The 13,064-nt window shown below is 45.0% G+C and overlaps 1 protein-coding gene and 1 pseudogene across 1 annotated transcript; one reads left to right on the forward strand and one right to left on the reverse strand.

Annotated features, from left to right (window-relative positions):
• The first annotated feature begins 3,456 nt into the window (after window positions 1–3,456).
• Window positions 3,457–4,374, forward strand: LOC119355976 (annotated as a pseudogene).
• A 3,194-nt stretch (window positions 4,375–7,568) lies between these two features.
• On the reverse strand, window positions 7,569–10,269 carry LOC119340951. The gene is made up of 2 exons (XM_037612877.1): window positions 8,501–10,269; window positions 7,569–8,358 (listed from the first exon to the last, which is right to left on the reverse strand). The coding sequence occupies exons 1-2, from the start codon at window positions 10,088–10,090 to the stop codon at window positions 7,762–7,764; spliced, it is 2,187 nt and encodes a 728-aa protein (XP_037468774.1). The 5' UTR covers window positions 10,091–10,269; the 3' UTR covers window positions 7,569–7,761.
• Between the last annotated feature and the right edge of the window lie 2,795 nt (window positions 10,270–13,064).

Below are 13,064 nucleotides of genomic sequence, written 5' to 3' on the forward strand. Positions count from 1 at the left end.
TAACTAGAACCGGCGAGCGGCGGAGATCGGCGGCGGAATCCGGCAAGGGCGCCGGAGATCGGTGGCTGGCGGCGAGATCCGGCGAGGGCGGCGGCTGGGATTCGGCGAGGATGCGAGGGCGGCGGAGATCGGCGACTGAGGGACAACTCGATCGGGGGCAGAGGAGAACAGCCCGGTCCTGTCGATCCAGCGTCGGGCGGGCGGGACCAGGGAACACGTCGTCCTGGCGGTGACCTGCAAGGGAGAGGAGCAGGGCAGCAGGCACAGAGAGCTAGCGGCGGCCACAGACGATGGTAATGGCGCGAGGTGGATCAACTGCACGAGTTGCACCGTGCAAAAAATTGACCTAACTCTAATACCACGTTAGGAAATATGCAACTTGTATTTTTAGGAGGCCATAGGCCAGTATATATACATGTACAGATGTGGAATATATGTAGGAAACACCTTATACAATAAAGTAACACGAAAGGTTACATGGTTATATATATAATACTCTAACACATATAACTACAGTGATGGATGGATGCTTATCAAACCCATTTCGCAAAAGAAAGTGGATGCTTATCAAACCCGCATATTTTTGTCACAAGCAATTTTTTTTCCTAAGCAACATTACTACATCCCCAATAATAGCCAAGGTATTCGACGCCATGCACTGTGGGGGGGTCATGTTGCAGCGTTCTCACTTGCTGAAGGAAGGGGTGCAACTGGTGTTCTTATTAATAGAACTTGGTACTAGAAAGAGAAATATCATATGCAAATATATTATCTTAGACAACTTTTATGGTTGTGAACTATCAATGAAATTTAAGAAAGTATTTTTGCCTAGAAATGGAAGAGACAACCTAATGATCGCATTGTTATGCATATTTTATTTTAGTTGTTATGGATCCTCCAACATGCATGATTTATTTCAGCCTTTGCTAGCCTTAATTCCTGTACTAAGTATGAATTCTGCTTGTGCATTCAAAAACCTTGAACCTAGTCTCCTCCACAAGTGTCCACTATACCTACATGTGGGTCAAGAAAGATATTCCAAGTAAGTTGACATAAAAATACTTGTCTCAACTTGGGAAGGTTTGAAAATAAAAAGATAAAAGAGGAAAAGGAAAAGCAAAGGGAGACGAAAAGTAAGAGAAGAACCGAAACCACTACACCTTCCCACGTCACGACAAGTGGCGCACTGTCGCAGAGTTTTCACTTTTTTTGTAGATCCGTTTATTCAAAATGTTTTATCTCTTAAATCATGTGTCCAAATCTTGAACCGTTTTCACCGTTGGATTCCTCGCGTCGAGATCTTCAAAACTACATCCCATGTTGGTAGGTTTTGATGAACGTTTTTTTAACGAAAAACCGAATTGAGAGCATGTTTTTTCCCTTTCGAAAGAGGCACAACATGCATCTCGCAGAAGCAAATACATGCCTTTCACGAAAAGAAAAAAAAATGCATTTTTTCGTTTCCAAGAGGCACGGCCGTGCCTCTCACAGAAGGAAAAAAAACACACTTTTAGCGCATTTTTTTGGTCCAAAAGCTAAAAAAGACCTGTGGAAAACCAAAAAACCGAAGAAAAAAACATCTAAAAAGTTGAAAACGCGTGAGGGAAAATAAAAAATATTTGAACGGAGCGCCCAGAGCTGATAGCGCCAAGTGGCGCGCTCTTTACCCTTCCCAGGTGACCCTTGTAGGGGCTCCCGAAGTAGTACTCCTTCATTAGTTTTTCATGAAAAGAACGACCAAAAGGGAAAAATACAGAGAAAAAGGAAGTAATAACTTAAAAATAAAACAGACAAAAGCAAAATAGGCCGGTCCATTACTTGGGAGCGCGTTGTATAAAGGATAGGCCCATCAGTCCGTCAATATAGTCCAAGCTCCAAACCCTAGTGTGAAATTAAGCCTAGGACAAGGGCACATCAAAATAGATCAGCCGCCGCTACCTTATCGATCGCTCCTCTCCGGCGTCGGCGCGTGTCTTCCACCGGGCTGGGTCACCGGAACGAACACCGCGCGGTGTCGCCGCCAACCCGCGCCGCCCGTACATCGAGCACCACCACCACGGACCACAGCTAGCATAGCACGAGCACAGGCAAGTGTAAGTCGTCTGATTTCCGCATAACTCAATCTAGGCCTCGTCGATTTGATTTCGTTGTTGGAGTGCATAGACGGCATGGTTAGTAAATTTAAAAGCCATGCATGCACTTTTTTTTCTCTAAACCGAAGGGTAAGCAATTGATTGGATCATAAAAAATACCGATGATCCCTAAAACATTGGATCTGCATCTTAGGCTGGTCATAGTGGGGAGTAACATATAGTAGTATCATGCATATGATACTAGTGTATGATACTACATCCATAGTGCATAGTATCATAAAGTAGTATCATAGGCGGTCTCATTTATTGCCATGCATGACACATAGTAGCATAACATTTATTATGTTATGGTATTTACCTATGTTACTATGACTCTCTCTCTCTCTTCTTTAATTATCTGCCACGTAAGCATGTTTGCAAGTCCCATATGATACTAGTGTATGATACTACCTCCCTAATGCATAGTATCATATATTAGTATCATGTAGTACTCTATTTATTGCCATGCATGGCACAAAGTAGCATAACATTTAATATGATACGGTATCATGATATGATACTACACCCTCTCTTTCTTTATTTAATGCTATGACACATCATCAAATTTGCCTAGTTGGCATGCATGATACTAGCTATGATACTACCATTACGACCAGCCTTATATGATACTACTGTTGTTACCCCCACTATGGCCAGCCTTACACCCACAGGTAATATGCACGTAGTAATGTAGCTGCTATTTATTTCATTATGTTTTAGAAGTTTTTGCTGGACTATCTGAATAATTAATGATACTACTATAACTCATGAACACCATAGGAAGTGACCTAATTTCTTGTTTTTTCGTGTTTTCTGACGTGTATGACGTGTTATTTACCGGAACTGTTTTTTATGTGTTCTTGTAAATACTACTGTAGTCCATTTTTGTGTCCACTTGGAACTCGCCTGCCTTCTTCACCGGTACTATTTGTACTCTGTTGCCGCTTCCGGTAAACGATTCAAAAACTAAAAGTTAGGCTACTTCTGACAAATTCTGGTCCATTTTCACCCTAGCTAGAGATAGATTGTTCATGGGAAATCACTATGTTTTCCAACGCACACACAACGAAACTATATGCAAGCAGAGGTAGATTGCTAAGATCTGATGGAAATACACTTCCCTTAGTACAACTGCATGTTTTGAACCATTTTAATTCTGCAAATAATTAAACAACATCTCAGTTTTGCTGACAACTGCTTCATTCAAAATAAAAGTGATCGTTTGATTGAGTTCCAACGTAACTTATTGGCTACCATGACCAAAGAATGAATTCTTTTTATGCTGACCTTGTCAAATTTTCCTTTCAGTAATCTGCCATAAAAGATGGATTCTAAGAAGGTGATTACTGCTGCTAATCATCTAACAAATGATCTAGTGGTGGAAATCCTCTCTCGGGTGCTGTTCAAGACTTTTTGCCGCATTAAATGTGTATGCAAGGCATGGCTCGCCTTCCCTTCTGATCCTCACTACAACCGGAAGCTGCCAAAAATTCCCACCGGTGTTTTGTGCAAAGGCCATAACGGGTCTTCTATCCAAGTTGTTAACATGTCCCCAGACGACAAGAAAATTGATGGAACTCTTAGATTCATACCACATCACGAGCAATTACAAGTTGTGGATTGTTCCAATGGCCTAGTCCTTTGCCGCTACAAGAGCTTCTATACTTTTGGAAATACTTGTCGCTTCATTGTGTGCAACCCAGCAACACAAGAGTGGAGAGCTCTTCCTGTTTCTAACACTAACAATCACCCATATGTCTCAAATTACTCCCGTTGTACAACTTTTCTCACCTTTGATCCGTCATGGTCGCCACAGTTCTACGTCTTCAACTTTCTGCAGAATGCCAAAGGTCGGCCAATGGGTATAAGGAAACTTGAGGTGTTCTCTTCTGAACTTTTCACCTGGCTAGTGGATGATGCATGGAGCTCGGATCATAGGCTACGGTTTAAGAACCCACACAGTTTTGTAGGTGGTGTGTTGCATGTGCAGACCAACAAAACAAACGAGATTCTTGTGGTTCAAGGCCTGGAGGCAATGAGTTCTGGCGTGGTGCCTTGTCATTACATTATCCGGCCTCCAGAAAACTGTTTGGGTGGTTGCTTTGGCCAATCTTTGGGGGTCTTGCAGTGGGCATGTCCAGAGGAGAGTGGCCACGTAATTAAAATTTTCCACCTTGATGCTTATCGCCCTTGCAAGTGGTCTCTTAAGCATCGTCTTCGCATACGGGATGCATTGTCCTAAGGTGCAAGCAGATGTCTAGGTAGTTCAGCTTGATTGTGGACTGTTTTTTAAAACTGTCGTAAGGTGCAAGCAGAACCTAGTTTCTCGAAAGTTCCGTTTCCCTCCGAGAGTAACATTCTCCTAATCTCCAAAGCAAGCAAACTACGTTCAGCTTGAAATTATTTGAATTATTCTAGTATTTGTATTGATTTTTTCATCATCACGGGTGCAGATGAGAGCAGGGCCGGCCCTATGTTTTGAGAGGCCCTAGGCGAACTCGACAACATGGGCCCCTATGTCCTAAGTCCTAAGACCATATATATGTATGCGTGTGCGTTATATATATGACTTATTAAGAGTAACTTTTAGTCACACATCTTTAGTTTAAGATTTGACTATAATAATTCAAATGACTTCATCGAGAACAATAATAACCAAATTCGAACTGATTCCATCAACAACAATAATACTAAAAAATCGCAAAATGAAACTAACATGACATGATTAATTACCTCAAATAAGAATCAAATTAGACTGACTCCATCGACAACAATAATACTTCAGTGCTTCAAAAAAGGTTTCTTCGGGAGTAGTTTCTTGCCCCTGTTCTTTAATGACATCAACATTGCTTGAAGATGTAAAGAACTTATTCAAAGAATCCTTCAATGGTAGAATTTTCGGATCACTTTCTTTCTTTTTCCTTCTTGTTTCAGCACCGGACAATTGCTTCTTCTTAGGTAACATGGCAGGCTAATGTCCTAAAATCATGAAGAAAAGATCAAAAGAGGATACAAAGAATTAGGAATTTATACATCGGATGATTGGAACCCTAAGACATGTACATAGAATGACAAAAAAAATGATTGATTGAATTAGAAAATTTAAAACTTCATGCATACTGAAATTGGAGGATGGATCATGGATGTATAGTTGAATACGTAATTAAATACTAAATAAAGAATAAATAAAGTACTGGAATTGTCAAATTAGGGTTTGGGGGATGGACTGGAACTGAGGAACATGGATGGAAACATCCAAACGTACTTTAGGGATTGGGGACGGCCGCGTTGCAGACTTCAAGACTTGTAGTCGCCAGTCGGATGTATACTTGTATACGTATTGCCGCGGTGCCGCCTTGCCGGATGCCGGATGGCCGGGCCGCTGGGTTGCTGGACTGTCGTGCGGCGCGCCGCGCGTGCAGCTCCAGCGGGCAGCGGGTCAGCGGCAGGCGAGGCGAGGATGACACGGCAAGGCGCCGAGCGACGGAGCGAGGAGGCCGACGGGCGTCACGGCGCCTGACGAACCTAACCTATGAAGGAAAAGGAAAACGAGCAGTCGTCTGTCTGCCAACTGGCGTGAGTCACGGTGTCGCTTCGCGACTTCGCGTTCGTTAATCGATCAGCGATGGCTTGCTAGCTATCTGATGGGCCTAGCCCATCTTATTTCTTTTCTCTAGTTCTTTTGTATTATTTTTACCTATTTTTTGCTGGGCTATAATATAGATATATACTCTGTCATGGGTCCCCCTCCTCGCCTGGGCCCTGGGCCGTCGCCCCGCCGCCATACCCCCAGGGCCGGCCCTGGATGAGAGCCTGGGCTTAGAAGTGGATTATTGCATGTCTTGTGTGCATCTTCTTTTTTCTATCATTGTGGTGAATGCATGCCTCTGTTTCTCCTCTGTCAGATGTACGCATGAAAACTGGCTAATGATATTTAATTGTGACACCTGTGTCCAATTTTGCGCTTGTCTGATTTTGTTTTTTACCGTGCAGAATTAGCACCGTCACATGAAAATATAATTGGAAGAATGGCCCATCAGTCGAGCATGGTATATATAGCGATGCAAGCTCCAAACCAATCCGCGAGGCCACAACACTCAGTTTTGATTCCGTTTGCAAATGGGATTAACTTCCTGACGAACACTCTCATCGGTAGTGGTTGGTCCCTCGATTTCCTCCTGCTCTGTACCGCTTTGATTTGGGGGCGTTGCCGGTCGGCCGCCGATTGGATTGGTGTTGGTGTGACGGGAGGTGAAGGTGGAGCCGGGAGGAGGATTTTGGGCTCTCGGATGCGCTTGTCGGTCGTCCGAGAGAACAGGGACACAACAGAGACATGCCTCACCTCTCTCTGCTACAGTGCTACAGCCTAGAGGAGACAATCCTGATTGAGAGGAAAAACAAAACTGCGAATCGTCGACCACGCCACGACGATACACCAGCCCGCTGACACTCGCACTGTGACAGGTTTGTGATTCAGCAGCAGGTAGTATTGAGAGTAGACCAGATACACGTTTGAGATTCAGTTACAATCTGGCCAAAAGACAGCAGCCTATTTCTCTCTCTCTCTCTCTCGCCATTGAAATACTTAACCTGACCACGCCAACAGGCAGCTCGCCATTTCTCAGTTCAGTCGAATCACAATGCAAAACCGACTCACCTCTGCTCACGCAAATCAGATTAAGCAAATCGGCTGTTGTTCTCATGGTTGAGCAGCACTCATGTTCTTACCTAGAAAATATTGACCAATAAGGCAATAACATCTTCTGCAGCAAAATTTTACGGAAGCGTACCTTGTCTGACTGAAAAACTGTCTGTCAATTCAGAGATAGAAGAAACAGAGGATCATGTTTATTACATACTCTTCCCGTGCTGTGGGGCACGTTAATCAGTAGTCACCCTCCTCCCGTAACCTGCTGCAGGCGTGTCTGTGAATTGCTGCAGTTGCTACTGACAATCGTGGAGGAAGGAACGGTGACACCCAGCGTTTAACCAGGTGAAGAATCTAACTTTAACTTCAACCATCCCGCTTTGTCCTTCCTTTTGTAATTGGCAAGCCTAAATATTAATTAATTACTAATTAGCTGGCTTGATTTTGTTGTGCATGCCCTAGATTTTGATACACGCTAGGCGGATAACGGATCTTAATTAGTGGCTAATAACAGAACCCTATATATTCCAGCAAAATTAAAATAGATAATACCAGCTAGAATCCTGTAACACATGGAAGTAGGGGATTGATGTCATTAAAGATATGTTCTCCATTCATGCTCCTCGAATTTTGAGTAATTTTGACTAACAAAAACGAGCTATATGCCATACAAAATATATAATTGAAACTATATTCGACATAATTTTTCAGTGGTATAATTTTCATGGTGCATTCGACATAAAGCAGGCCAGGGCTCCACAAATAGTAACTCTAGGTTCCAAGTTTTCAAACAAATATTGCATTACAGTGAAAACGTGAAAAATAAAGCAGACCAGTGCTATAGAAACAATAGCTCTGGACTCCAAGTCTTCCAACAATACAATGTTGCTTTATAATGAAAATATGAGAAAATAAAGCAGCCCAGGGCTGCAGAAACATGACTGTTTGTTCCTGGTACACAGGACAGAATACGGGTAGGAATTAGCCAATTACAGCTACATTCTCGTCACCAACCAAGTTTCGCACTTTTTCCACAAGATCGGAGAGGAGAGGACTGGCTGTCTTCTTCACGCCGCAATCAGTCCCTGCAAAGAACATGCAGCTTTCAAGGTTAGACATGATCTTTGAAGCCTTTTCCAATGACTTCAGGAATTCATTGAGCTGGGTAGTGTCCTGGCCAGGTTGCAACATTAAATCCGCAATCTGGCCACAAAGCTTCACGATTCTTAGACAGTCAGCTCTGTCCTCACAATTTTCTTCTACTATATCCCTGAGCTTCCCCAAAAATTTACTTTCCACGGGAGAAATCTTTCGAGCCACATCATCGAAGTCTTCTGCACTCATCAGTTTGTCACGCATCACAAAAGTAAGTGACAATAACGCTTCTCGGTATTCCATTTCAGCTTTTAGCTCCTCACTTGACTTTTCAGGTGACTTCTTGATTTGGCCACTGCGTTTGAGCCTCAGTTGATTTTCTTCATCAAATCTTGCCCGTTTCCTTTCCCATCGAGACATTTTTCTCTGACCTCTCTTTTCTTTGGGGAGGTCTCGTGTACTGGCCAGTACTTCCATGAGGACCTGCAACATAATGTAACTTTGTAAAGTACAAAAACTTGACCATAAGATATTGCTTAAGGGGTATCAGCAACACTGTTGTCGTGCCTACTGGAATAATAGTATTGTGCCAGAGATAAGTAGATAAGCAGATCTCTAAGCTAACCTTTGGCAGCAAGTCTTTCTTCACATTATCCTTGTCCAATGTATGGTGAGTGCACAAGTTCTCCAAGATCTCCAATGCTACTGTCCTGTATGTGATGTCGTTCTTAGAATCAAGTATTTCATTGGGACAATCAGCAATGCTGTTCTGTTGATTTTTTATGAACTTAGAGATAGTTTCCATCTTGGAAAGCAATGCCAGTGATTTCCCAGCCGTAACTCTAAGCTTTCCTTTGTCCCCTTTACCATCTTTCTCCTTGTTCAAACCATCTTTGTCCCCTTCATCCTCAGTAAGGAATATCTGCAACTGCTTTCTGATTAGATTTTCTTTTGTTTCGGTGCTGAGGTTGGCTGACGAATCAATGGCCAGTTCTGTCAGGATTTCTATGGCTCGCATCTGTAGTTCTGTACCATCATTTTTTCCCTGATAAAGAATTCTCTCCAGGTTGCTCAGTGCATGCTCGTTGGAACAGATTTTGTGGACCAGATCACTTCTGCCAATCCAGTTTGGAGCACGGATTAACCTGTGTATCACTTTGAGTGACCCATTCACTACATCGGCACATGCACTTACATTGATATCTTGGATTAGTGTCTCAGAGTACAGAGGTGCCATGATCTTAGGGATGAGACCAGAAGTATTGCATATGTCGTTGCAGTTGTGTTGATCGAAGACGAGCTTCTCAAGAATTGTCAGGCCTTGTAGAATCAGCTCATTCCAGCAATCTCCTTTGCTGCCAAGTTCTCCATCTTGCGGAATGTCACCACCTTGATTTCTGACAATTTTTGCTTTGTTGTCCTCGGTGCCTTTGAGAACAGAAATTGAATTTTTCTTAGGGAAACCAGCAACTCTTCTTCGTCTATATTCCTCTATGCCTTTGGCAAGAGAAATAAAACTTTCCCTAGCACCGTCAGCATCTTTTTTTGACTCACTAACAGTAACATGATTGGTTCCTTGTTGGTTGTTCCAATACGGCAGGGTGGTATCAAACAGGGAGGATATGCAGTGTATGGCCCCTGGGAACTGGGACAGATGAATGTCACCGGCAAGGTATGCGACGATACTGGCGACGACCTCCCTGAGCTCTCTGTTGCTGCATCTCCATCCTAGCGTATCAATCAGCTTCTGAATCTTTGGTCTTGAGGGGAGTAGCAGGGACCTTACATCTGCGTCCAGCTTAATGAAGTTGTCGAGAATCCTTGCTCCTGAGAGGTAGTCTTTCTGCGATTCCGAGTCAATCAAATCAACAGCATAGTTGATCAAATTCCTACCATCTAGGGATGTAGGGTCTCGCCAGCATTTTGCTCGGGTATCATATAGGTAATCTAAAATTGTTATGCTGCCCCACTTTTCTGGTAACTGAGATTCTTCCCGGAACAAAACCACAACCCACATCACTGACATATCCATCAGCCACCATATGAAGAAGAGCACACCTTGGCCAATAACCAAACAGTAGAATATGTTCAGTGCTGGCACCAGGTTCGCTTTGTTGTCATCACATGCGGTGTTGCAATAATCGTGCTGCCATAGGCGCCACAGTGAGAGAACAGTGCATGCAACAGGCCCAAGTTCATAAACGATCCATGCCATTAGAACCACAACCAGGGCTGGCAAGGATAGTATTTGGACAATGGCAACTTGTACCGACAGAATGACTTGTACCGGTAGATACCCTTTTTGTGCATACCAATTTTGTGTAAACTGTTTCCTGGGATCTGTTAAAAATTTCCTCACAAGCTTTCCCGTTAGGTTCAAAAATGTAGGGAATAGGTTGTCCCCTGAGTCGTTGAAGATCCTGTGTGTCAAATTGCAAATGTGTCGTTAGTGCCCGGGCATTAATATAGATTGAGTCAGTTAGTATTTATTTGTTTTGGCCGAAATCGACAAGCAGAGAAGGATTTCTACCATAAGAAGAAGAAAGTTATCCAGATAATTGAGAAGAAAAAAAAGCGGTTTAAACCCCCATATGAGACAGGAGACATGGTACATAGAACAAGATCAATAGCACCATCTGCCCACAGCCAACGTAGGACAAACTTCTTCCCCAACAAAAGGTAGAACAAACTCAACACGCGCCACTGGAAGACCCCACATCATTGTGATGACCTATGGCATCCGTGATATGGTGACTCTGACTTCACAACAACAATAATGCTGCCACGACAAAAGTCTGTGTACTGACTATGTGTGCACCTTTTTAGCCGATTAGGTAAGCTTGTTAGCTATATTTTTGGATTAGGCTTAGTCCACGCCTTCACGTACTGGTTCCCGGGATGGCACAAACGCCAAGGTTCATCGTGGACGTCTTCCTTGGGCTGTTAGAAGCTCTTTCAGTTGCTAACAGAATAAAAGGAAATGAGTGAGAAAAGCTGCAATGTATTGCATGCAAAGCAAACTCTTGTGTCATCGAGTTCTTCGTGTGAGTGAGTGTATTGTGCGGACAATTGGCATCACACAGCATGGTTGCGGTCCGGTGGATATGGAGGGAGCAAGGCGGCACCCGAGAACCAAGGATGCTCTAGCTAGAACACGACATGGCAACAGCGGATGTGTTCGCCCTCACGCTTGTCCACGAGGCATGCGTGGACTCGCACTATCCGCTGGAGCAAGGTTGCCACGCCTATGGTGCAGAGGCGTGAGATCTCTCTGCCTACCATGCTCCCGACGCTGACACAGAGCAACTGTGAAGACTGGTTGTTGCTGATGAGAGCCATCCTGCAGACGCGTGGGCTGTGGGACGCCATGGACATCGGGGGTTACTAACTACCATGATGATCGAGCAGCTCTCGAGGCCGTGCTCCAGGCGGTGCCCTCGGAGATGCCCGTCGTCCTCTGCAGCAAGCAGACGACGAAGGAGACCTGGGACACACGGTCAAGATGATACGCATGGGCTCGGCCGCCTTTGTGAGGCAAAGGCCCATGCCCTTTGTCGGGACTTCAAGGATATCTGCTTCAAGCCCGGTGAAAGCGTCAATGATTTTGCCATGCGTCTCAGTGGGCTCGTCAACAACCTCACCATCCATGTCCATCCGGTCTCTGACAGTGGTGTCGTGCGCAAGTTTTTGCGTGTTTGCCCCACATGTACGCTTAGGTGGCGCTCTTAGTCGAGACCCTCGTCGACCTCGACACACTCATGATTGAGGAGCTTACCGACGGGCTCAAGGTGGAGCAGGAACGGGTCGACTAGGACGACAAGGGAGATGCCGGTATGCGACTACTGCTCACTGAGGAATAATGCCATGCGCGTAGAAGCATGACACCAACAATGGCGCATGTAGGTGTGGCCCATCTAACGCACAGCGGCACGGCAGAGGCTGTGGAGGAATAGGCAAAGGCCCTACCGGTACTAACACCGTTGAGGGCAAGAGCGGCGGCGACAACTATCCACATCGTGACAAGTGCCACTACTGCGACATCATAGACCACTGGTACATAAGAAAAACAGCGAGGAGGCTCAAGCTCTCCTTACCCAAGGCCAAGCCGGAGACGATGAAGAAACATGCCTTGTAATGATTGAGGTCCCCTTGGCGATCACAAACAATGCAGGCAAAAATGCTGCCATGGCAGCTAAAAACGCTGGCAGACAGCCACTCTAGAGGCACCTGAAAATGCTGCCATGGCAACAAAACCGGCGATCGCTAATGCTACCGACGAGCATGTCTTCCTCAATGAAGAGCATGCTTGCATTGTTCTCTGGTGCTCCCTGGAGGATGTCGACGCCACCTGGTATATCGAGATTCTTGACACCGATGCATCCAACGGCATGACCGGTGATGAGGCGGCGTTCACTAAGCTGGACAAGGAAAACTCCGGCCTCGCGAAGTTTGGGGACAGCTCACTTGTGGGGATCAAGGGTCATGACACCATCTTGTTCGCTGCCCTAGATACATGCTTAGGAGTTCTATAAACTTGCTACCCTGTAGATAGCGTTCTGAGGTGTGAGCTTCCGGTTTCATGTCCGTCACCGCTTTTCTCGCGCCATCCACCCCTATGGCCCTATCCAGCCAGGGATTACAGCCTCCCTTATAGCTTGGGTTTGCGCTCCGTTTTCATCTAAACCGAGGAGTGGAGCCTATTTTTACTTTAACAGTATACGCACAACCTGGTCAAACATCAGGGGCTGCTTATTAGTCCGAGCTTTGATATGGCCCCCCAGTCCACTATTGTTTGGCCATGGTGTTTGCTTATCATACCCTAAAATGTATCATGTTGGTATCCGACTCGTAGTTTGACACTTTTATCTGATTAAGAGCTCGACGCTGATTTCCTAGGTTGCTAGGATAATGCTGGTCTTATCGCCAGCATATCCTCTGTTGTAGGTGCTCTACCATCCCCCATGGAGTTATCAATGCAAAGTTGTGGAACCGAGGAACACAGTCCTCAGCGCCGTGCAGGGGGAAATGGAGCGCGTACCCCTATGTGGGGGTCTCCTCGGCAACTACCGAGGTGGTGTCCAATTTGTCTTTCAGGTGCGTCTCACGTATGCCAAAGTCATCGGTAAGTGCATCTGGACCGGGTTTCCGCCGTTTCATCATGTCGAGGCTGCTTGATCCAGCCCGTGCTT

Source organism: Triticum dicoccoides, chromosome 1A (assembly GCF_002162155.2).
Source record: "Triticum dicoccoides isolate Atlit2015 ecotype Zavitan chromosome 1A, WEW_v2.0, whole genome shotgun sequence".
Taxonomy (NCBI): Eukaryota; Viridiplantae; Streptophyta; class Magnoliopsida; order Poales; family Poaceae; genus Triticum; species Triticum dicoccoides.

Bases quoted from the DNA above. Each gene is read 5' to 3' on its own strand.
- LOC119340951 (XM_037612877.1), bottom strand. From the start codon at position 10,090: ATGGCATGGATCGTTTATGAACTTGGGCCTGTTGCATGCACTGTTCTC. The intron at 8,359-8,500 runs GTTAGCTTAGAG...ATTATGTTGCAG, and splicing joins AGAAAGACTTGCTGCCAAAG to GTCCTCATGGAAGTACTGGC.